General features: G+C 44.8%; 1 protein-coding gene across 7 annotated transcripts in view; it reads left to right on the top strand.

Moving 5' to 3' along the window:
- SFXN5 (sideroflexin 5) overlaps positions 1-24739 on the top strand; it is a 106999-nt gene that overhangs the window by 22349 nt on the left and 59911 nt on the right. For 5 of the 7 annotated variants that reach the window (XM_074865411.1, XM_074865407.1, XM_074865408.1 and 2 more), the window contains 4 exons: positions 2245-2322; positions 19864-19890; positions 21219-21273; positions 23237-23262. In XM_074865411.1, the coding sequence (XP_074721512.1) occupies positions 2245-2322; positions 19864-19890; positions 21219-21273; positions 23237-23262 (186 nt within the window). The remainder of the gene's footprint in view (positions 1-2244; positions 2323-19863; positions 19891-21218; positions 21274-23236; positions 23263-24739) is intronic. The other 2 variants (XM_074865412.1, XM_074865409.1) reach the window with 2 other exon arrangements.

Genomic DNA, 24739 nt, shown 5'->3' with positions numbered 1-24739 from the left:
TGAGCCCGTATTTTGCCAAGAGTATGTAGTTTTTTTTACAGAGGTTGTTCCTATCTGATGTTAAGCCTCGTTTGGCATCTTTGTACAGGCTCTCTACTTCTGCTGAGTAGCTGCTAATCAGTGCAAGAATATATGAAATACCAGGGCTGGAAATAGCGTGGTGCTGATGATGTGAGCTCAGCCAGTGTAAAAACAGCCGTGGATCCGATCCCAACCCGCTCCCTCTGCAAAGTGAAGGAATTGCCACTCTTCCATATGTCTTGTGTGTTGAATGTTTTAAGGACAATAGTCATTCATTAATTGCCGCTTTCAGGTTGGCGTAACTGCTGGCGCTTCCAAGGAAACAACAAAGTACTCTTTGATGTTTGCATGAAAGGGAGAAAAGTAGTTTCCCTGTGACCGATCCCATGGACGCCAGCTCGTAATGAGCTCGGGGACTCTCGCCTTATTTACAGGAGGGTTGTGAGAGCGGAGCTGCGGTGACGACGAGGAGCCTTGACACCACTGCACTAAAGCCACAGGGCTTTAGATGAGCCACCATCACACTACATATTTTAGACAAAATATTCCCTATTTATGAAATGTCCTCCGCCACTAATATTAGAAAAGCCAGAACAACAGAGCTAGTGCAGAAATGTCAAACCCAAGTCGCTGTTACTCATCTGGATGACAGATAACCTGCAGGAGGCTTTTGAAAATGTTTAGCTGAGTGATTTGTTTGGCTTCAAATATTTGGGAGCCATTACTCGGTGATCTGGTGCTTTCTGCAGGCTTGGATAAGCAGATTTAACTCCACAGAAGCCGGTCTTTATATCCTGACTTGTTCCTCTTTAGCTTGGGCTAATTAAAGAATCTTTCTACCTGTCTGCTTCTGCCCCGTGGGGTTTCTTTTTTTTTTTATTTCAAGAAATATATGTATTATAGAGAGTATGTATATGTACTCTATATAATATATAAAACAATATAATATATTGTTAACATAGTAATATAATATACTATAATATATTAATATAATATATCAAATTATATAAGTATGTATATATAATATAGTATCTATAGATACACAATATATATATTTCTTGAAATTGTTATGTATAATTCTTGAAAGTATTATATGTATATGTAAACTTTGCTTCAACTGCAGAACACTTATTTCTGTTTGTATGAAGAACTCTTCTAGGAGTAAATTGATGATTCTGACAGGCTGGTAGCATGGCTTAATGATCTTGTGGTCCCTTGAACACATGAAATGTATTTTTTTTCTTCTATTTTATCACAATGTGAGGAAGTTCTTTATTTACACGTGCCTGTATTTGAATCGCTAGTGATGGTCGGATTCTAACTTTAACTGCGCTGATGACTGACTCTGGTATTTTTAGAGAGAACAGAACCGGTTGCGAAAACCCCGTCTGAACGAGTGTGTAACAGGCGCCGTAAAAAAGCAGCACAGGTCAGCGGTTCAGCGTAGTGGCACTCCGAGATCCGCCTGAAGTGTATGAAAATGTCACAGTATTTCAGATAAATGAACTCGACTTGGACTTCAACGCGCAGTTACAAAGCGGTGCTGTCACGTTGCCTCGCGTGCCGTTAAACGCTGGGTCCAGCGGAGCTGCTCTTCTTTATGGGCTGAAACTTGCTGCTTTGTAAATGTTTAGTGGACACTGAGTTCATAGTGGTGACGTTTAATACGTGCAGGCTTCTACCTTGCTCTCCCCTTCAGCTACACCTCCCCAGTACATGTACTGGGAGAGGGCATGGGGGCAAAGTCAGGTCTTCAATCTAAGTGGTTTCCCTGTAGACATCACTGGGGCTGTTAATCTGAGAGTGACGTGGGGTGATACTGGTGACTGAGATGGATACTCCACGTTGCACCTGAATGTATCTGTTTTGTCTTAAACTATTTTCTACCTTTAAGTGAGAACTTGTTCATCTCCAAGATCTCTGGTACCACACAAGACTCTTAGGTTTTTATGACGTCTTCTATAGATCAGTTTTTCTATTTTCTCTTTTGTTTCTTCCTCTATACCACTTCTGTAGTTAAATCCCAACCAGCAGGGCTGTGCCAGCCAGCCAAACAAGCATCCACACATCCTTTTCCCTTTTATATCATATGGGTAAAAAAGGACCCATCCCAAGATTTGCATGAAAGAAGATAGAATTCTACAACTTAAATTCGTTGCCTTCAGTAAAACGGTTCAGCGCAGGACAAGCATTGCAGACCACGCTGCTGTTTTATTTTTGCAGAGTCGTCTGAAGGAAGCTGTGCAGCTGTTGGAGGATTACAAGCATGGGACTTTACCCCCAGGAGTCACCAACAAAGAGGTAAGAGGAAAAAAGCCTTTGTTAAATTTCTACTTCTTCCTGTGGACTAAAGCAGGGAGGGTGAGGTGGCATTTTAGGCTGTGTCTACAGTCAAATTCACTGCTGCAGGGCTTTTTTTTGGTGTTTCTACTGGTAAAATCCTGTACCAGCTCTGTTCAGTTGATTGCTGACTTCTGCAATGTTGCTTCTGGTCCCTTGCAGCTCAACTGCCAGTGTGTAATAGTGAATTTGGGTTGTTCTGAAGTTCCCATGTTGTAAATGTTGCTGAGCAGAAGTGCTTGCAATACAAACATACAAGGTTTTTTTTATTTAGAATAAGTAGAAAGTTTGCAGTTTCTGACTTGCAGAGTTATCAATTACCCTTGGCCAACGCTATTGCTTCCCTTTCCCTTCCAAAGTGTACTTGTACAATTAAAAGAGGAGAAAAAAAACCAAGTCGTTTGCTTTTTTTAGCTGAAGGAAACCTTGCCGTCAGTCCTGTAGGTTCTTGTACCAGCAACTGTGATGCATCAGCCCCCTCTCCTACTGTGTTCCTGTTGGTTATAATAATTGCTGTTTCTTCACGGAAATAAATGTTGTTTGGGCTATGTATAACCCTCTGGCTGTCCTCACGTTGTAGATGATACCATTGGTAGCGGTGCTTTTTGCTGCGTGATGTTCCTACTGTTAGGATGGAAGATGAAGGGGGTTGTGGAAACCCCACTGATGCGAAGGTCTTAGCAGGGGTTAGGCAGTGGCTGAGAAAAGGGTCATTTTTAATAGATTTTGGTCATTTGGGACGGAGGGATGGGCTGGGTGATCTCTCCGAGAGCCTGTCAGTCCTGTTGTCTGGACTTTTGTCTGATACTCATCTATATGAACACATGAAACTTGTGGAAGCAGAGATGAGTATTGCAGAGGGGCCAGACTGCTTTTTGAGCCTTTTATCTCCAAATCATTAACATAAAACAAAAATCGTTGCTCTTCTTGTGGGTATCATCTCAAACTCTTCTCCTTATCTGCCCACATGTAGGCACCGGACCATAACACCGATACAGGGGCTTTTTTTGTGGTGTGTGTTTGTGCATCTAGCACAAAAAGCTTCAGTCCCGTGTAATTTAATGTAATATAAAGAACAGCATGAATTGGTTGGCAGACCAGGGGGTATAAGAAGCAGCCGTGCCAAGGGACCAGTGCACCTCCTAAGTAAACAGTGATGGAAGTGGTAGAGAGCTCTTCTCCCACACCCTGTAGGTGAAATAACCCCCTTTTTTTTTTTTTTTTTTTTTTTTCTCCCCATTCATCTGTGATAATTTCTTCTTAAGAAAGACAAGTATAGCAGGTAAATGAAGAAAATTGAGATTTGAATTCACTTTTGAAACTGGCTACGTGTGTGGTAGGTGCTGTGTTGGGAAAGAGGCATGGCTTCAACAAAAAATAAAAGGGAAATATTCCCTCCCTGTGTGATGTGCGGTACGAGACATTGCTCTCCTGGTCTTTTGATGTCACTGCATTCTTTCAACCATAATCTGATGGTAAGAAAAAAGAAACTGGGGTTGAGGAAAGGAAAGAAGCGAAGAATGATGCAGCAGCAGATGACTCAGTTCCCATCTGCCTTCAGGCAGATGAAATACAAGTCACTCCCTGTGGCAAACCACGCAGACTTTTGACCTACATTTTGGGTTTGCAGAGTGACAAACCTAGGATGTACCCAGAGTTCATTCAGAACGGCATCAAGAGAGAGCAAACAAAACCGTCCCGCTTCTTGTTTCCCTCACTCAGGAGGTGAACTTTGTTCTGCAAGTGAGAGGGTTCCGAGTGTAAAATAAAGGTATGGGGCAGAGGAGGAGAGAGAAAATGATGCCAAAAATGCCTTTCCTAGAGAAATCTTAGCACATCAGTGTGAGAAAAAGTATTTTTTGTAGTAAAAGCTTGACGTGGTTCGCTTTGATCACAGTGTCAATTATGGTAGAGGGGTTTGTGTCGTTCTTGCTGACTGCAGGAGAAAGCAGCTCTCCCAGGAGGAGCCTGGGGTGGAATTGCAGCACGTGCTTGTTATTATATTTAACTGTGCTTTGCTGCATTAATTAAACCAAACCACAGGGAGAGGTGAGCAAGAGATGGGTAAGTCCCAGCAAGGCTGTGAGACTTGAACGTTCACCCGGGATACCACAACCACTCTAAAAAGGGTAAAAATGGGAGAGACCTAAAAGCAGATGACAATAACTGTGCCCAGGCTGCAGTGGGACAGGAGCAAACACAATTACAAAGCAGCCAAAGCTGTATTGTTAATTTGGAGAAAGAATCCATGAAGCCAGCAGATATCGGTCCTTTACTCCTGGAACTGGCTGGCTGTAATGAAACGGGAGGTAAATTGGGTAATAAAAGCATCAAACACTGTCTGGCACTCTTGTGATCCATCTGGGTGAAGATGAATGGGAACTTCTGACTGGATTAATTAGGAGTTTCCCAGCGTGGTGTGATGGGCTGGCCAGCTCTTGGCCATGATGGTGACGTTCCTTGAGGGACACCTGGAAACCCTGAGTCCCTTTTGTCTGAATGCTCTTCTTCTCCCAAGTGTGCTCGAGTGGACTTGAATAAACCACTTGCCTGCATATGGTTGCAGTGAAGCGGGTGAAAATCTTCAAAATGTGGTTGATTCTCTCTTGTGAGAGCGTGATTATCGCCAAATGGGTGGATATCTTCATCCTCTCAAGCAGAGCCACCAATTTAGAAACAGACTTCTCCTGTAGGAGGGCATTACTTTGCAGTTTTAAGCTGTGGCATTGAAAACTGCAATTAATCATTGCAAGCACAAAGCATGTGCTCTTCTCTTTGCATCAGAGGTGATCTTTGTGTCTTTTATTGGCATTAGATGTTTCCATCCCCTGGGGCATCTTCTTGGCGTGCAGCTCACGTGGTATCGTTCTGTCTTTGTGTTTTTGTGTCACAAAATGATGCTCAACTTCCAGCTTTGCCAGTGGTGACCCTTTGTACCAAAGAACTAAAAGGCCCAGATGATCTGTATGAAAATGGGGTTTCGTTGAGCGCTAAGGCTGTGGTGACATCAGGCCTTGGGTACCTCTCATGTTGATTAGCCAACTACTTTCCTTCTCTGAGACGGAGAGGAAGATCTAGGAGTAAATCTGGGAGGATGTAGGGCTGGCTGCTGCTCTCAGGCTACACCACGGAACTTGCCCTTTGAGCATTGGTTGTTTTCTAACTCCAGGGGCAGAGGGGAAGGTGGAGGGGAGCGTGTGGGGAGATCTGGCTTGCAGGCAAGCTTGCCAGTGCTGAATTAAATACGAGTGTGCCAACTCTATACAGCTGCAAGTGTCTCATTAATTACTGGTGCGTTTGCAGAACATATGATGTGCTGGTTGATTGCTTTGGGGGAGGGGAAGCATCTCACTTGCATAGAGATCACCTCAAATTTTCTACTGGTGAACCAAAGACACCTGGAGAATACATTTTTTTTTTTTTTCTTTCCTCTAGCTGAGTTTTACCATTTTTATGGCTTTTCTGTGCACCACTATCTGCAGGATGGATTCTGGCTACAAGGCATTAACAATTTGCAGTTGTTCTAGTGCTAATTCGGGAAAGGGATTCAATGCAGCTCTGGAGAGGTGCCCACTTTGTGGCTCGTGTGCATGGGTTGATGTTGGAATAAAAGACTGAGCTGTCTGATGTTTTGCGTAGCTGATAACTGAGTGTCACACACACCTCTGATGCACTGATGAAGTTGCCACATGCTGGCAGAAGATCAGCAGATGAGAAGTAATTTGATTTTTGACTGATTTCTTTTTTTTTTTTTTTTTTTTTTACTGCTCTTTGCCTGTGAACAGAGCTAATCACCTCGTGTTCACTGTGGGCAAGAAGTGTCTACTGGAGCAGTGACTTGGCTCATCTGACGTGGTATCACAATTGTATCAGAGGGGCTAATTTGCTAGTATTACTCATCAAAAAGGCTGCATAGAACTTCATGTGATGCTCAAGAGAGAAGCATTCAACTTTCTCTTCTTTGTTTAAGAGCCGATTCAGGTTTGGTTGCTAGAGCCCCTTAGAGATGCAGTTGCTACCCTTGTAACAGGCTCTTCAGGTATGGATTGGGTATGGCACGTGCATAGAAGAGATGCCTGAATGGCCTTCTAGGCCTCATGATCAGAATTAAAAGCATTATCACCTTAGAAGCCTTTAAAAATAACAGTTTGGGCAGAGTTTTAATGCATTAGCTTTCTAAGAACCCAACACCCCCCCCCCCCCAATATCAGCTTGGAGATCAAGAAGACAAGTTGTTTTGACAGAGTTGTTTCACTAATCTCCTGTCTGATCCACTTTTGTGGTACGGCGTGTTTGACAGTGTTCAAATTCCTTTTTTTTTTTTTCCTCATTCAGAAATTCGTGGCTCTCATGAAGGATGGCAGGCAGTAGCTGAAAGCATAACAACAGCTCAGCACAATCTATATTGCTTGCTGAAATGATTTTACCGCATGAAAAATGGAAAATATAAGAGCCTAAAGCTATGTAACGTCAAGTATCTCCTCCACACTTATCTTCTTGACAGGGTTCTTGTAGAGCGAGTCTTTCTCTTCTGCATTTTCAGAGCTGATTTTTCAAAATGAGCTGAAATGGAACAATTATGGACTACCTAAAGAAAAAAAAAACCCAAACCTCTGCAAAGCCATAACCGTACTTTGCTCCAGTTCCCCGTGACCATCTCTAAGCCTGTTTCCAGAATAAATGCTGCTTCGCTCCAGTTACTCTCCATGAGATGATTCATGGACAGTCACACTGCCAGCACCTACATTTCATCCACTTTCAGGTCTCTCACACTCACCCAGTAGCTCTTGCACTTGCTCTTGAACTGGAGTGGTTTCACCGCTCGGGAAAATGACCATTAACTCAAGGTGGTAAAAACCTATTTCTTGGGTGTCATTAGCAAAAATGAAGAATTGATCTTTTAACCATCGATAGCTGCTAGACTGCTGATAGCTTTTTATTGAGGGAAATGATAGGTTTTTTTCCTACATTAGAAAAATGTTTTAAAAACATGATTTTTATCATAGATGTATCAATTATGTAGTCAGCAAAACAGAGGACTAATAGCTGCTTGGGGAGTATTTATTCAGTGCTATGTATTGGAGCAAGAGAACATGCTCTAGTCTCCACTTCTTCAGCTTAGCTTATTTACCCAACTTTTTCTTTGAATATTTAAGAGCCAGACTTGTGTTTTATGAGATATGAAGTTGAGTGTTTCACGTTCCACTTATTAAAACCCCACCAACCAAAACCATTCTATGTAGTGGAAATACCCCACACTATAATTAAGCCCCTTCTCTGACAGGCTCTTATGATTTCATAATTTTTCTCTAAATAAAAATGTGTTCTTGGTAATGCAGCCATTTGGGGTGTATTTCTGTCCTCTTGGTCGCTTGAGTTAGATATTTTAACAGGATTGGAGAACATGCTTGGAGAACAAACTCCCTGATGGTGTTGGGGAGGTTCGGTCTCCTGGTGGGGGATTTTGGGTGGTTGCATGTCTCTGCGTTGGGTGATTGAACTTTATGGATCCAGAAGTGTTTGATAGAAGAAATGGCTGTTTCTTATGTTTAGAAGTACAAAATTTTGCTGTGAGAATGTCAAGAGAACTGGTGAGTTTAGTAAACTTCCTATTGCTTGGTTCTGTTTGGCGACCGCATCCATCGATGTCCTTCATTTGGCGCCTTCTGCGGAGGGTAAGTGCATCTGAAGTGCCGGCGTGTCATCTGGTGGCGTGTATCCCCTTTCATCTCCCCGTCCCAGAGGAAGCTAGAAAATAGTAAGATCCTTAGAAGAGAGGGGAAAAAAAAGGAAATGTGTAGGATTCATGTTGATGGGAGAAACTGGTTCAGTTGTCATTTATGCCCCATCTTTTCCAGCTCCGTAGGTGCTGTTGTATTATTGCCCTTCTGTAGGGATTCCTCCGTCTTGATTGTACGTTCTTTGCACTTTGTGCTCCTCGTTTCGGTGGTCTCTTCTACTTCAGCAAGCTTTTCAGCTCACGTTCCTTACAGACGGCTCCGTGGCAAGAGGGAGATGTGCTAAAAGGCCCACTGCTACAAGCCGTTTTTAATGACGGTTTCTGCCGGCGGCTCCCGGGGTTGGCAGAATCCGGCCCCTTCGCACGAAGCTCCGGTGGCTGGTGCGATCTGCGAGTGGGTAGGTGAAAATGACACACACAAGTGCACCCGGAGCCAATTTGCAGCAGAAGGTATAGACTGTAACATATCCAATTCTAAACAGGGCAGGCAATTCCCCAAACTGCCTCCTGGAGGGAATCTCCGCTGGAGTAAAAAGGTTTCATTTGAGGGAATAGTTTCTCCTATAAAAACAAGGGCTGTAAAATATCAGCCTGATAAACAAGGATGAAGAGCCAGCTTGCTTCAAAGAGAAGGTTTTCTCTAGCTCAGGAGTGACGGTGCTGGGGTTTAGCCTCCAACCAAAAGGCTGTACCAACTGCAGGGCATAATGATGTGGCTTTTGTCCTTTATCCTCAGGCTTCTTTCACTAATTTGTAGGATTGCATCTGTGTCCTCTGTGTGTGTGAGTCCCTTTCCCAACCTGTCCAACAGACCAGCACAGATTGGAGGAACAGATTGATGCTGGCATGTCAGCAGTGGTAAAAGTTAAGAGAAGCAGCACTCGGCGGCTATCAGATACAGAGCGATTTCCATCACTCCCGGTTTATGACACAGCTGCTTTTTCCTGTGTGATTTTTGTGCTCAGTGCTGCAGAAATGTGCACGGCAGAAAAGCCCTTTGAAAGGCTGATGAGCATCGGATAAGGACAGCGGCGTTCGGGCACCAGAGATCTGCCTCGGAGGGACTGCAGTAAGGTCTCAGTGCCGGGGGGGTTTTGTTATGAACTTCAGGCTGCTCTTTCAGCTTTTTTTTCCCCGCAAACGCCTTCTATTTTTATTTTCTTAGCTAGAATTCCCTGCAGTATTTCTATGCTTGAACTATACTGCTGGCATGCCCAGCAAAACGTGCCCTTTCCCTTGTGCGCTGAATTATTTTTGCCTTTGAAATTGGGGTAGAACTAACTGCTAAGCTCCCAGCTTAATACCACTGCCTGAGATCACTGCTCATCAGCCTAATACCGCTCCAAATAATGAACAGCAGCAGCCTAGGCTGCTAGTTAGGAGCAGAGCTCTGGTTTGCCCCATTTGTAGATTCATACCACTCCATCCTAAAAACTTAGTATCTAAGCAAGTAGAATACAGTCTAAGAAATACGACAACGAAGGTTCAGTGTCCTCCTCTACCTCCCTGCTGTCCCTTCGGTCCTGATCTCAGGCTGGCACCCCGGCTTCTCCCTGTGGTCCTGCCAGCAGAGAGAGGTAAAGAGCCACAGAATAGCAGAAGTGTCTGAGGGTGATTCGTGTGCATTGAACGAGGACTCTCAAGAGTGAGTGATGCTTTTTCCATGTGAGGTTTTTATTTTTAATGCCAGCAATAGGGCCAATAAGAGATTTAAAAACTCCTCTAATTAACTAAATGCAGCCCCGGTACATAGGCAGCCGTTAGTCTTACAGAGGTGACTCTGTCCGTAAATGTGCACCCACAATAAAGATGGTACCTATTAAATTTATCATTCCCTGAACTTTATATGTGAACTAGTACAAATTTGTTCTGTGCCCAGAATATTGCAAGGGGAAGTGTGATGCCATGGCAGCGTGAGCTGATCTAAGTCAGCACTGCCATGTCTCTGCCTCCTCTCCTCCCGGCCATGTGTTCCCACCTCCTTGCTGGCTTGCCCTGGCACAGCTGGTTCAGAGAGCTGATCTTAATAAAAACTAAAGCTCCCTTCCCCCACTCCCAAAATGCTTCATTTTTTTGACTTGAGCAGCTCTGTGTATTTTCTGTCTGCTCTATGTTATCTGTACAACGTAGGGGATGGGGTGCAGGCCTGGGATGGGGGGGGGGCTGTGGTACCATAAACATATACCAGCTTGAGCTGCTCAAGATAAATCTGTGATGGAGGTAGGAAATTAATCCAGGTTTCATAAGACCAAGACTAAACATTTTGAGCTGTGGATCTTTTGCTGACTCTGAGACACCAGGTGTTTAGATTTTTGATCCATCCAGATCTTCCTCTTTGTCTGCTGTGGGATTGTAGGCTAATCGAGGCTGGAGGGGACCTCAGGAGGTCACCTAGTCCAACATAGGTCCCTAGATTTACTGTTGGAAATCTGTCTGTTCATTTGACTGCATGTTTACTTATATGTGCATGTTAATATGCATGAATATCTCTTTGCTAGAAAACAAGATAGCAGCGAGACAGCTCTATTACCCGATTTTGTACCCTTAGAAACCTCACCCTGCAAGCTTCACCCCTTCAACATGAAGGGGGTGGTTGGAGGAAAAAAAAATAAAAATTAAAAATAAACTCAAGCTGAATGATCTGTAGTGAGAGGAGAAATGCAGCTTTTTGAAATTGTCCCTTGGAGACAGACATTTGCTATTCTCCAGCCAGCCCCTTCCTGCGAGCGTTGGCGGAGCATGAACTGTGGTGTGTCAGTTGTGACTTCTCACTCTTCAGCCTTTCCAAATGCAGTTTTGGCAACTTGCTGTTTTGAAACTGTTTCATTTCTTCCCCATTAGTATCAGTGAAGTGAAAAGAGGCTCACCAGCTTAATGGGCATGTATTTATTACTGTGTTCTTCCTTCAATCATGTTAGCAGCGGGAAGAGCTGCTCATGCTGTCCCAGACACAGCAGAGAACAATGAATCTATCAGAGTCTAAACAGCATCCCTTTTGGAGAATAATAGCTTTTCTTAACAGTGTTGATGAAGAGCGAAGAGGTCCATTTGCAGTAAACTGTACTTTTTTTTCCCCTCTGGTCTCTTGCAGGATACAGTAAAATGTAGATATATCGCTTGTCCTGCTGCTTCCTTTTCTTTGCAAGGAAGTGGCTTGTTTGCTGGTCCAAGGGCTGAACTTGGACCTTCTCTCTTCTGCAATCTCGATAGTCTCTGTGACACTAAAATGGGGCAAACATTTTAGGCATCATTTCCAGACTGTCAGAGGATAAAAGGCACCTAGGGAGGCGGACAGAAGTGTTGTAGGTTAGCGCACCTTAAAGAAGCCATGCTAAATGCTGCTGTTGATGCTCTTACTCAGTTACAAACTGGCTTTGCTTCATCTCATTGTGTGAGGATTAAGAGAGTTTAGATAAAGTCACGTCTAGATTACAAATCAGATTAGATTTGCAAACTCCATATGGCTAAAATAAGCTGAAACAAATCTGATCATGAGCAATCAAGTTGGATTAGCAAGCCTGGTTTCCAAAACTGTACTTTAAACTGTGTAATGGCATCTAAGTCCTTCTGCAACCCTGGTGCAAGTAATGGTTTTCAGTGAGTGCTTCTTATTCTGCTTAAATCTTCCCAGTAGAATGCTGTGAGGATTAATTAGTTAATGTTTATTGAGTGCTGCGAAGCTGCAAAGTGTTATTTAAGTGCTATCTTTTTTTATCAGTCGGGACTTGATTCTGGTTCCACCTACACTTGGTTTTGTATCTGTGTAAATCTGTGTATTGCACTGGAATTGCTCATGGTTTCCAGTCCGGTTCCTGACGTCGAGGCGCTTGCCTTGCTGTGCTCTGGTGCAGGCAGGTATCTCAGTCGATGCTCTTCCACGTGTGGATTTGTTCGAAGGCTTTATGGTCCTACAGACGGGCAGCAGCTCGTGGCCCTGTGTCTCAACCATGTTGAGGATGGGGAAGGAGTTTTCCACCAGCATCCAAGAAGAGCAGTGGCTTCTGGTGCCTCTTCTGGTGACATTTCCATGCCAGATGCAGGGCAGAAAATGTATATAGATACCCTCTGTGATTTATCCCACGTGTTGGATCATTTGAGCTTTATCTCCTTAGAGCTAAAACCTTTTTAACATAAAGATTATTACGAGCAGGGTTGTAAAATGTCCATTGGTGAGATTTCCCACTGAGGAGCAAGTGTAGACAGTGGTTTATCTTACCTTGTTTTGTCATGGAATCATAGAACGGTTTGAAGTGGAAGGGACGTTAAAGCCCATCCAGTCCCACCTCCCTGCCACAGGCAGGGACACCTTCCACTAGCCCAGGTTGCCCAAAGCCCCGTCCAACCTGGCCTTGAACCCTTCCAGGGAGGGGCAGCCACAGCTTCTCTGGGCAACCTGTGCCAGGGCCTCACCACCCTCACAGGGAAGAATTTCTTCCTTACATCTCATCTAAATCTCCCCTGTTTCAGTTTAAAACCATTTCCCCTCATCCTATCCCTCCCCCCTGATCAAGAGTCCCTCCCCCCTTTCCTGTAGCCCCTTTCAGTCCTGGGAGGCTGCTCTAAGGTCTCCCCGGAGCCTTCTCTTCTCCAGCTGAACCCCCCCAACTCTCTCAGCCTGTCCTCACAGGGGGGTGCTCCAGCCCCCCAAGCATCTTCGTGGCCTCTGACCCCGCTCGAGCAGGTCCGTGTCCTTCTGCTGTTGGTGCCCCAGAGCTGGACCCAGCACTGCAGGGGGGTCTGAAAAGAGTGGAGCAGAGGGGGAGAATCCCCCGCCTCGCCCTGCTGCCCACACTGCTCTGGGTGCAGCCCAGCACACGGTTGGCTTTCTGGGCTGTGAGCGCACGTTGCTGGCTCACAGTCAGTTTTCCATCCACCAACACCCCCAAGTCCTTCTCCTTGGGGCTGCTCTCAATCCACTCCTCGCCCAGCCTGGATTTGTGCTTGGGATTGCCCCGACCCATGTTCAGGACCTTGCCCTTGGCCTTGTTGAACTCCATGAGGTTTGCACGTCCCACCACTCCAGCCTGTCCAGGTCCCTCTGGATGGATCCCTTCCCTCCAGCGCATCGACCGCACCACACAGCTTGGTGTTATCAGCAAACTTGCTGAGGGTGCCCTTGATCCTACTGTGCATGTCTCCAACAAAGATGTTAAACAACACCAGTCCCAACCCTGACCCCTGAGGAGTGGCACTTGTCACTGCTCTCCACTTGGACATCAAGCCGTTGACCGCAACTCTTTGAGTGTGACCATCTAGCCAATTCCTGATCCACCAAGTCATCCATCCATCAAATCCATGTCTCTGCAATTTAGAGACAAAGATGTTGTGTGGGACAGCATCAAATGCTTTGCATTTTTCCACGTTTATTAGTAAAGCCAGACATCAGTTTCTATCTATATTAGGCACATCAGTCAGGTTTACAGACATGCAGGTGACACTAAATGTGGAACCAAAAGGTCTGGGATTCCACTGTTGTTAGTCTATAAATCTTGCTAAAAGCAGTCAGCCCTAACTGAATCCTTTGGCTGGAGCTTGTGGTGTGCATTTGTCTTTATGTTAAATATCACTCTTCAAGAAGTGGGATTTTGGGACTGAAGCTGGAGAGAAGTGGGAGAAAGCCACGCAAAGCATGAGTGATCGCACTCCTGGGGGAGAAAGTACGGGTGGAGAGTGAAGCAGAACGCGTGGTAGCTCTGTCGGGCTGCACCAACCTGCCTTGAGTGTGGCACTGGTGTTTAGTTTTAGTGAAACACTAAAACCAGATACTTATCTGTTTTCTTGTTACCTGCTGAGAGGTTCTGGGGGTGCTACCTGGAGTGGACTGACCCCTGTAAATGCCTTTAATAACTAGGAAGGTGGTAGGGAAAAATGCAGTGCTGCGGGAGAGGATGATGTGTTGGAGAGTGCAGTGCAGTGGGCACTTGGGAGATCTTCATCCTTCACCATATAAACTTAAAAACCAACAAAACCTCTCAGAAGCATAGTGAAATAATGTGAAATAATATCAAGGGAACCTGCTGTCTAGGATGGGCCTTCTATTTCAGTGAGTGGGACTTCAGCGGTGAGGCCATGGATGGATGTTCTCCTCCAGCTGCACTTGCTGCAGACTTTACCTTCTTGCCAAAAGGTTTCAAATGGAAAGGTCCCACAGTACTGCTGGCAAATGTGGGTTTTCTAGTATGTTTAACCTTATAATGAAGATAAATATGAGCCGATCCTGCTGATGGGGTGTGGTGGAGCTGTTCTGAGTGCTTCTGGTTCACGCCCTGGGGAAGGGCCAGATCTGCTCAGCTAGATCTGTGGGAGATCTGTTTGGAAAAGGTGTAGTGCTTAGGTCTGGGATTCCTAAATGTTCTAACATAAAATCTTAAATTTTCATCAAATTCCTATTGGAATCCAAAGAAACTGTATCTTTGCAAGCTGTGTTGAAGTTGGTATGAGCTGCAGGTGCTTGACGCTTTGGGATGTTTCTACATCTTTGAGCCAAACCCACTTTGAGCCAGAACTAATCATGTAGGTCCCATCTTAAAGTCAACGGAGAGAGGCAAGTACTGCTGGAGTGCAGGTTACAGAATCCCAGAATCATCGAGATTGGAAAAGCCCTTGAAGATCTTCCAGTCCAACCATGAACTTCACACTGACCGTTCTCAACTCCACCAGATCCCTCAGCGCTGGGTCAACCCGACTCTTCAACCCCTCCAGGGATGGGGACTCCCCCCCTGCCCTGGGCAGCCCATTCCAACGCCCAACAACCCCTTCTGCAAAGAAATCCTTCCTAAGAGCCAGTCTGACCCTGCCCTGGCGCAGCTTGAGGCCATTCCCTCTTGTCCTGCTGCTGGTTCCTTGGCTCAAGAGACTCATCCCCCCTCTCTGCACCCTCCTTTCAGGGAGTTGTAGGGGGCCATGAGGTCTCCCCTCAGCCTCCTCCAGACTAAACCCCCTCAGCTGCCTCAGGTTATGCAGCCTGTACTGGTCATCTCATTGGGATTAGTTGAACCGCTAACATGAAGGAAATCCAGAGACTTTGCTGCAGGAGGTATTTATTACATCGTAGACATCTGTTAGAGGGGATGAGTCCCACCTCCAGTGTTTTACTTTGGCCATTTGACTACCAGTTAAGGGATCTAGAATGAAGTTAAAACTTGTTCAGAGGCATCACTATCATCTGACACTAATGAGATGCCAGATCCTTGTTGCTGGTCTGAAACGTTTCTCAGTGACTTTTCCAAGCACAGAAAGTTATGCCTTTTGAGCCAGGTTTTCTTTTTTTCCTCTGGTTTTGTATCATTTAAACAATCGAGGTGATCAGAAAGCGCATCTGGTTTTGGAGGCTGTCCCTCCGAATGGCCACGCATATGAAAGCAGCTTGCTCTTGTTCTTCAGAACAAGCTTTGCTGCATCACACTTTCCGTTCCCGACACCCAATATTTGGAATTCAGTGTGGGATAGATAATCTGAGCTTTGCTTTAATAAACCTTGCAACTCCTAGAGTGTGAAACTACTGGCAATTTCTGATGGGGTGCAAACTCCAGGCTGTTACCTTATTAAAATCAAGATTTCGTGGGCGCAGGTGGGGTCTTGTGAAAGGGTGAGAACTTCCCTGATGGAGCGAGAAGGGGATGAGCAGATTTCAAGATGGAGCTCTGTCTCTACTTGACTGGACAGATGAAATAAATGAACTGAAAATACTCTTTCTTCTGAGGATTTCCTCTTCAACCTTGTCTTTACTAGGGGAATTTTGTCAACTGTTGGGAGTGATGTTGGTGCAAAGTCTAACACAGGTAGGCCACTTAGTCTTTGCAGAACTTAAACTGCCATGTTTTCTCTTATATGTCAGGCTCATCTACCACGTGACTCCTCATTAGCTCTTTGAAAATAACCGTGCCTTGTCGTTACACATGTTTAATGTGTGGTTAATCAGTAAGGGCTTTTCTCTGTAGAGTTATTCCTGACGTGGCATATCCAGAGCACGCACCCGTGGATTTAAGATCATTTCAATGTCTACTACAGTGTTGTGCAAGGAACCCGGGTCCTGTTGGTGCGTACAGTTGAGGGAGGGAAGTGTTAGAGCATCTATTACAGATTCCTGACATCAAATCTGCCTTTGTGCCTCCACTGACTGTAGGGAGGTGGTTGCTGGCAACGCAAGGGAGTAGTAGGTGGTGTGAATCCATCGGTGCTCTCCTGACCGTAGACACCCGAGGCCAACTTCGGTGATGTAGTAGGTGGTCTGGATACAGCCAACTGCACTTGGGTAGGGTGGAGCTGGCCACTTGTTTTAGCAGCATTGGAGCCTGCGGAAACATGGGTGAACAGTTTGTAGACCTGGTTTTCTAATCTAGGTGGAACTTTGTGCAGAAGGGAAAAAAAAAAATCCCATCTTTGAGTCCAGGACCATGAAATCTTACTGTATTTAATAGGAGGGAAGTTAATCTTTTAAGAATAACTGGTACTCTTTGTACTGCTTTTATAGTGGCAGGTGTTAGCTAATAGATTTGGGCTGGATACATTCTTTTAATAAATACTTCTTTTGAAAATGATCTCTAAGCTGTGATTCTGCTGCTAAATAAGGAATGCTAATGAATGTCCTGTCAACCAAAGATGGTCTCTATTCCCCAAGAGTTATTCCAGTCTCTAGCTCCTTTCCGTAGCTTTGGTTCTCCTTAGGTTGTGGCAGTCTTTGATACCCTTCCTTAAATGTCAAAAGCACGTAAAGTTTCTGTATAACTGAGTTCAGTTCCTGAGTTCGGGGTTTTAAACCTATCTGCTGTAGGCGGTGAGCAAAGTGGTGAGTATATCTTTTTTAAAAAATTGTAGAAAAAGCAGAATCTTGGGAAGGATGGATGGAAGTCTCATTCATGAGTCCAGTGTCCTGAAATGCTGGTGCTGGGAGCACTCGTGAACGGTCCTGGAGCCAATTCCTCTGCAACCATGAAGGAAATCTCCATGAAGCAGAGCCTGGTCTGGCCTGGTGGAAGGCTGCAACGGCCCCAGGCTGGAGAAACGTGTCCATTGCTGCCTGCTTAGGTTGCTGGGTGGATAGTGAAATATATTAACAGCGTTCCAGCACTCCTGCCCCCTTGTCCTTTGGGCTTCTTCGGTGTAAACCCATGTATGAGCAGGTTTTGTTCTTGCACCCAAATTTGAATGGCGAAACCCCTGTGTTGCTTTGAGCCAGTAATATCCAGCAAAGCTGGTGTGAAGGAAAATCATCTGTTACAGGAGACCCACCCAGTATAGGCTGACTATATTTAGAGATCGTGGACCTAAATCTAACATAAATTGAGCACGAATCTGGAGTCATTTCACGTGCTTCAGTGAAGATGCTTTGGATTCACGCTAGTGAAAATGAGATCGAAATCTGGCTGCTGCTCGAAGATGGCCGGAGAGAGCGTGAATGAAATCCCCAGCAAAAATAGAGACTTGCTCTCAGAAACGAGCCCCCCAGCTGGCAAGACTCGTCAGAGTACTGGAGCTATTGAAAAATGCTGCAGACAGAAAATGAATTAGAGGATAAAAAAGTGAAAATGAGCTGGCAGAATCTTTAGGTGACTCATCAGGTGCATCTTGTAAAGTCTCTTTCTGAGAAGTAATGAAATCACATGTTCTAACAATATTTGCACTGCAGCAGGAAAATGCATAAATATTGGGATCAATTAATGAAATTAGATAATTTGACCAAAAAAACCATAGCGCTGGCTCAGAAACCATCCCTCTTCCTTTTTGCTAGTCTTGGTGCTTGCAGTTGGAGAGGAAAATCCTGTGGTTTCGTTTGACTTCTAAGATACACAAGACTTGGGCAGCCACAGGGTTACTGGGACGCTTTGAGTAGCCACCTACGGCTTGAGGGCTTCCACTTTCACCCCATGGAAGTCATCGAGCCAGTGGGCAGGCAGGTGCAGAAAAGCCCTGGTAGCTGTCTGGGCAGGCAGCTTCTCACCCGTTGGATTTTAGGATTGGTGAGGGTAGACACATCTTGTCTCCACCAACCACAAGCATCATCTCTTCGTGTCCCTCAACCTCTGTTTTTTGATGGTAAAATGGGGAATAATAATTTTCCTTAAAAAGAGAAGTTTTCCCCAGGAAAGAACCCTGTGGATACGTGCATCAGCCTGTGACATTTAAATACTCCAGTAACTCATCGCACACAGTGGAGTTCATCACGGAGCTTCAATTCTGGAGTGAGAGCTGAATTTGGAGTGAAATACTGGGGTTGCTGGTATGAGCGGGTCAATTTATGCTATTTATAATAGAGTGATTACCTCATTTCAACAGTATTTTAATGGATTTATATTTGGGGAAGGCACTAAACGTCAGGTGAAGAAGAGTGGCAGAACAAGGCTTTATTTATTCCATAATACTGATAAAATTTAAGTGTGAAAGCCTGTATTGCAAAATATGTGCAGAGCGCTTGGGTAGGTATTTGGGTGGGTAATCGTGAGCTCTCCAAGCAAAAAGAGCTATCGCCGTCTTCGGATTTATCAACAGCAAGAGCAGAACTCATCAGGTTAGCCTACCCTTGGTTTGGCAGGGGTACAACTGTTGTTGGAATAATTTGTCTGGTTTCTGGCGTCCTCGATTCAAGAGGATGTTGACAAATTGGAAAGATGTAAAAGAGCCACGAGGGTGGTTAAAAGATTGGCAAATGCGCCTTGCCAACGAAACAGCCAGTCTCCTGGCTCGGATGAATTGTATATTTTTTTTTTTTCTTTAAGCGAAGGTTAAAGGGTGGCTTTAGCAGCTGCAAGTACCTGTGTGAAGAACAAAAATAGAGCGCGCTGGAGGCTGTCAGACAGAGGTGTAACACAAGCCGGTGCCTGGAAGTTGAAGCCAGACTTGAGCTGAGCAGAACAGTTCTTAATAGTAAAAGCAATCGATCTGTTGTGGTATTTTACAGGAGTCCCAGTTTTTCATCCTTCTCTAGAATGATATACATCAAAATAGGGATTTTTTTTTTTTTTAAGATTATAATTTGCATTTAGGTGTAATTCATCAAGGAAAGCCCTCTGCCTTAATTAAGCAGGGGCAAACTATGGGTTTATGTATATGCCAGAGCATCTCTTGATGTTGTGCACCTACTCATTAGCTCTACCTGCACCTCACGCGGGATGTTTCTTGCTCAGTGCTCGTAGATCTCTGCTGGCTGAGCCTGATTTGAGGTGTTTTGATGCTGCTGAATTACAGTCAGTAAATAACAGTAGGCGCTCGTGAGAGTTTTAAATGAGATTTTTCCTCTTCATGAGCATTTTTCGGTGCGTTTCCCTTGTGGAAAGATGAAAAGTAGTGGTGGTTTATTCTGCATCCAGGATTTATATGAAGAGATACTTCTCGTATTTCCCTGCAGGGCTTGCTCCACCTTTGTTCCCCAGCAAGCCTCGATTTCTGCAGGAAGCTCATCCAAGGAGAGGCTGTGCTAAATTTACCTTGAGCTCTACGTGCGGCAGAGTTGCCGAGATAATTCTCGATTTGTAAAGCTTATAGCAGAGCATGAAGTCTGGCTGTTGTTATTCTTTCTTACCATTCAATATAAGAAAGAATAATTTCCCTGCCTTGCTGGTCTTACTGGCCACGCAGATTTGAAGGAGCTCGGTGTGTGTAAAGGATCTTTAAATACATCCTGGAAGGATGCAGAGAATGAGTCTGGTTTAAAGCAGTCCCTCGCGTTCGTTTACTACAGCAGCTAAAAGATGAATATTTGGGGTTTGGTATAAAACTACACTGCTCGTTTTTTTAAAATGCAATGTTCTCTTTTATTTTTCTAGCTGTGGGGAGCTCAAAAAATAAAGCAGGTAATACGATTTTTTATATATTTCATTATCGTTTTCAACTATTGCTGCTTTTTTTCCTTTTTGCTAAGTGATGCTGTCCTCTTCTCCATTATTGACTTTGCCAGTTGCTGTTTTGTCTTGCCACAGAAATGTAAATGCAGAGAACACTGTTGCCACCAAAGAGTCTGATTTTTTTCTTTTTTTTTTTTTGTATTTATATATTTTGATGTCTTCATTTTCTCCTTCCTGTCTAGTAAAGAGATTTCATGTCTCCAGTCTTTTGAAAATAGTTTGACAGTTCTTTGGTAAGGCTTGTAACTGTGTCGTACCTTCTTCCCCTGCAGTCCCGGATTGCTTGGGGACTGATTTTTCATCCCCAGCCAGTTAATGCCCGTGCAACCTCCTGGGCTGATTGTAAAATTTGGTAAAAATGGGCCAAGTGAGCTTCGTTGTCTGTTTTTCAGTAAAACAGATTTAGGATTTCCGTGGAGGTTGAGCTGTCCACAGCCGCCAGCGTTGGCTGAGAAGCTGCGGATACACGTAAAGGTTGAATTATCTGGCAAATCCAAATCCCATGGCACGTGAGGGGATTTTATTGGGGTCACCCTTAGGGTGACAGCTGGAGCGGACCATACCTGCGTGTTTTTTCCCCAACTCAGCCAGATCCTGAAGCAGCATTTCAGGTTTCCGACGACGTGCCGTGCGGGCTGGTGCAGACATAGCTGCAGATGGGGAAGATGTTCCTCAGTCTCAATCTGTCCACCGTGGCTAAGCCACACGAGTTCTTACAGGGTTCTCCTGCGACTCGTTTGCTTCACAAGCAGAATAAAGTGATTTACACCCTCGTTTCCTCCCAAGCAGACAGTCCTGCCCTCCCTATCCCTCTGCCACAGCAAGGGCTTTTCCTTTCTTTCATAGGGCAGGGTTTCAGGACGTTAAGCTGCACCTCATGGAGATGCTGAAAAGAGGCAGGGACAGAATTGTGCTTCTCCTTTTCCCCTCCTAAATCTGCCCTTACCCCCCTGGGGTTAAAGTACATCAGTGGGTGGCTTTTGGGGACATTATAGTATCAAGAAAGAGCCGCTTTCTGTATTTCAGGTTAAATTATTTACTTCTAAATTATTAATGTATGCTAAATTATTTAAGGAGAGGGGAAATCAGCGGGAGGAGGAGGTTTTGTGGAGGCTGCCGAGCAATAACTGCCTTTGGTTGGAGCTGTAAAAGCAAGGAGGGTGCCGAGGCACGTGAAGCCCCCTGGGGCTCTCCGGTTGAAGGTGCTGTTTGTAGAGGCTGTGCCTCGCCAACTGTTGCTCTGCCTTCACTGTGTCTGTTTGCTGACTCTTTTGCAGGCCATCATCCATCCTGACACAAATGAGACCATCTTCATGCCTTTTCGGATGTCAGGTATAGTATGTCCCAATCGGGTAATCATTAATTTTACTGGGAATTTGTGCAAAATGTTGTTGTTTGGGGTTTTTTTTCCTGTTTTTGAATTGCATCTTGTAAACATTCTGACCAAAATCAGAAAGTAATTCAAATGCCTAAATCCCTTTGCAGTCAAGGAGAATTGGGATCAATGACTATGCGAGATCTAGCACTTAATATTTTCCTTTCCTTCAGATATTTTAACGTGGACTCAAGCTAATGTCTTTTCTAGCATTTTTGAAGTGTCCGTCACTATAACAGACATTTTAATTTTGTAGTAAACAGTGAGGCTTGAGGCTCAACGAGCAGCTTAGGATTTTACTCTCCAGGAGAGAGTGGGATGAGCCCTATTTTTCCATGTGTGGTGGTACCTGATAGCCATGGCGTTGGGAGCCCAGGAAAGATCAGCTTGTCCGTGGCTTAATTGGGCTGCTGAATGATTAAATCACTGCCTCCTCCTTCCCACTTTGGGGTGACCCATGCACAGGTCCAGAGCTACCTCTGCTCTGGGTCGAATAGCAGCTCTCTAGAGGGTGCAAGTGCAGCCTGGTCCTTTCCCAAAGGACCTATTTAAATAAATAGGACCTTTTCTATATTTTTGGGGGGAACGTCTTCACCTGAATACTGAACACAGGGGAAAAATAACAGGGTTGGTGGGGTTTATTTTCTAGTTCTTTGAAGAAAGATGATATTGAGGGTGAAGTGGAGAGGATAAAAGCCAGGACCCACTGCTTTGCTGCCTTGTTCTGTTTTTTTTTTTTTTTTTAAATTTTTCCTTCCTCTCAGGTCTCTGCCCTTTCCAACTGTAAATTGGATCCGTGAGGCTTAATTCAGTAATATTGGTAAAATGCTCTGAGACCTTCTAGTGGAAGTCATAGAGATGAATTATAATTAGCACAAAAATTGGCAGACTTAGCAGGGGAAAAATGTGAAGCATTTGATTTTTGTGGCACTCAACAAGATTTGGGGTAAAGGCTTATCTCTAATATAGACAGCTTTAACTTATACCTATGATTAAAATAGTCCCCCTCTTCTCCATGATGTAAATATACTTTCTTCAGCTTATACCCCATTCCTTTTTCTACTGACCTAGAAATAAATGAGCTCTCCTGGTATAAAATCACTAGCGGAGAGGTTGATAAAGGAGATGGTGAAAGAGGGTGGTCCCACCTATGGTGGCACAGTTCTGCTCCTTAACTGGCATGGGCTCTGCAGCTTGTTAGATGGCTCTGTGAGCATCTTCACACTGTCCTGGTGGGACCAGGCTCAACAAGAGGGGAAGTGGCACAGAAAGCTGGAGAGTTTTCCTCTGGGTTAGCGAGGGTAGGTTGTGGGAGGGTCTGATGAGCAACCAGAGCTGGCACGAGGGAGGGAACAGATTGTGCAAGTGAGCCAGGGAAGGGGGGCAGGATCTCCCCCTTGCCGTGGCAACAAGCCACCAGGTCAGCTCAGAGAGCAGCATCCAGCTCCTCCTGGTCCAGACTAAGCACCTCCTGGTCTGAGCTGTCATCCCTTCGCTTCTGCCAATGTGAGTTTTTGCTGGTGCCTGGCCCCGCTCAACAACACGGTGCCCTCTGAAGTGCTGATCCCCTGCACTGGCACAGACTGGGATTACCAGGGTAAGCTTTAGGGTCTAGATGTTATAACTTTCAGGGAAACTCTTAGACCACAACCCAAAAAAAGCAAATAGAGGATGGGAAGGACACTGGGCAGAAATCAGGAGGCTGCTCTAGTTGATGCTTGGTGCATCAGGTGTAGGTCCGCAGGCGTCCCCGTGGTGGTACGGCGCTGGGGGAAGTGAGTGCAGCCCATCACGCCACGTTGTGGCTTCTACCCCAAACTGGTGGATGTCTTAATGTGATTTTTTTTTTCCCCCATCCCAAAACTGCATATTAAAATGCATGCATCTCTTTTTTTATTTTTTCTTTTTTTTTTTTAATAGGTTACATTCCCTTTGGAACACCCATCGTAAGTATTTTAACATCTCCCCCCCGCTTTGTTTGCAAGTACCAAGAAATGCATTTTTTAGCACTCTCAGACAATTCTCCCAATTCCACCTTACCTTCTCGGGTTCCCACCTTTCCCGTCACACGTTAGCAAGGGCTTCGTCACGTAAAACCTGCCCTGTGGACACAGCTTGTTGTGCTCGAGGTTATTTATCTATTGAACATCGTTCGCCCAGCCCCCTGCAATGTCTTCATCTTTATCTTTCCCTTCTGGAAAGGGAAGACCAAGATGAGCTCATTGCCTGCAAAATGCAACTTCTGCAACTCTCGGATTTCATCTTTGGACACTTTTTTTTTTTTTTTTCCCATTTGCATGTTTTACAAGTCGCTTCCTGAACGTGACAAGCTACAGCACGGCGAGGCCGGTGTCGTGCGCTCTCGTTTTGATTAATTAAAACGGCGAGTGCTTTCCGGGGGGTTATTGCTAAGGGCGTTTTTAGTTTGTACTTGTTATTGTGAAATTTGTAAGCATTTGGGTGCTCTCGATAGCGAAAGCCAGAAGGGAGATAATTCTGCCTGTCTTCCTAATGCTGAAACCTCAGCTCATCTTCAGGAACAGGAATGGTTAATTAACCCCATTTTATAAATGGGGAAACTGAGGCACACAGTTTTGCCCCAAATCACCCAAAGTTGGTGCCAGAAGGTAGTTGGTCCTCCCAGCCGCCAGCTCTTGGCTCAGCTTATTAGATCACACGTGTTAAAATGGCTGAAGGAGCCAATTCTGCTAAATTTAATCCTCCTAAACCCAGTGGACGGTGGCACAGTACTTGTTTAAAGGTAATGATCCTTTCCCAAACGGCGGTGGCGGGGTTGCTAGCACCTAAAAGCAGAAATCGTTGTGGCTGTTACTATTTGTTGTCATGTGTAAGGGTTTGGTGGTAACTTTGTATGGGGCATTTTAAAAGAAAAGGTTAAACAAAAATGAGTTAACGATCAAATTGACAATGAAATCGGCCCAAATCCAGAGCTGTCAGAGGAGCCGAGAGCTGTCAGATGAGCCCAATTTCACTAGCTGTAAAGGATAAACTGGAACCTCTTGTCATTTAAAAAAAAAAAAAAAAAAAAAAAAACCCAAACGTTTCAAATGTTAAAATTAAAATGTAACATTTATGCCAATCGATCTGTGAAATTTAGTGACAAAATTGGCAGCCTGCTCTAGCATAAAAACAGTTTGAGTCTTGCATTTCACATAGGGGGATGGGATTTCCTCAAGAGAGACTTAATGTGCCTGCGGTGGGCTCTGGCTGAGCGAGCGTGGCTGTCCTCGCCCGCAAAGCCGTGCCAGCGTGCCGTTGTGCCCGCACTAATGTTCCCGGTGTTCGGGGGTCAGTGAAACCCCCTGCATAGCCACTGGCAGAGACGTGAGCAGATTATCGATGAACAGGTTTTACTGCCTATCAGTCAATACATGATGCTGCCTATATACAGGTTGTATTTTT

The sequence above is a fragment of the Strix uralensis genome, chromosome 4 (genome assembly GCF_047716275.1).
Source record: "Strix uralensis isolate ZFMK-TIS-50842 chromosome 4, bStrUra1, whole genome shotgun sequence".
Taxonomy (NCBI): Eukaryota; Metazoa; Chordata; class Aves; order Strigiformes; family Strigidae; genus Strix; species Strix uralensis.
The sequence above is the reverse complement of the archived record's forward strand: the minus strand, read 5'-3'. Positions and strand labels throughout refer to the sequence as shown.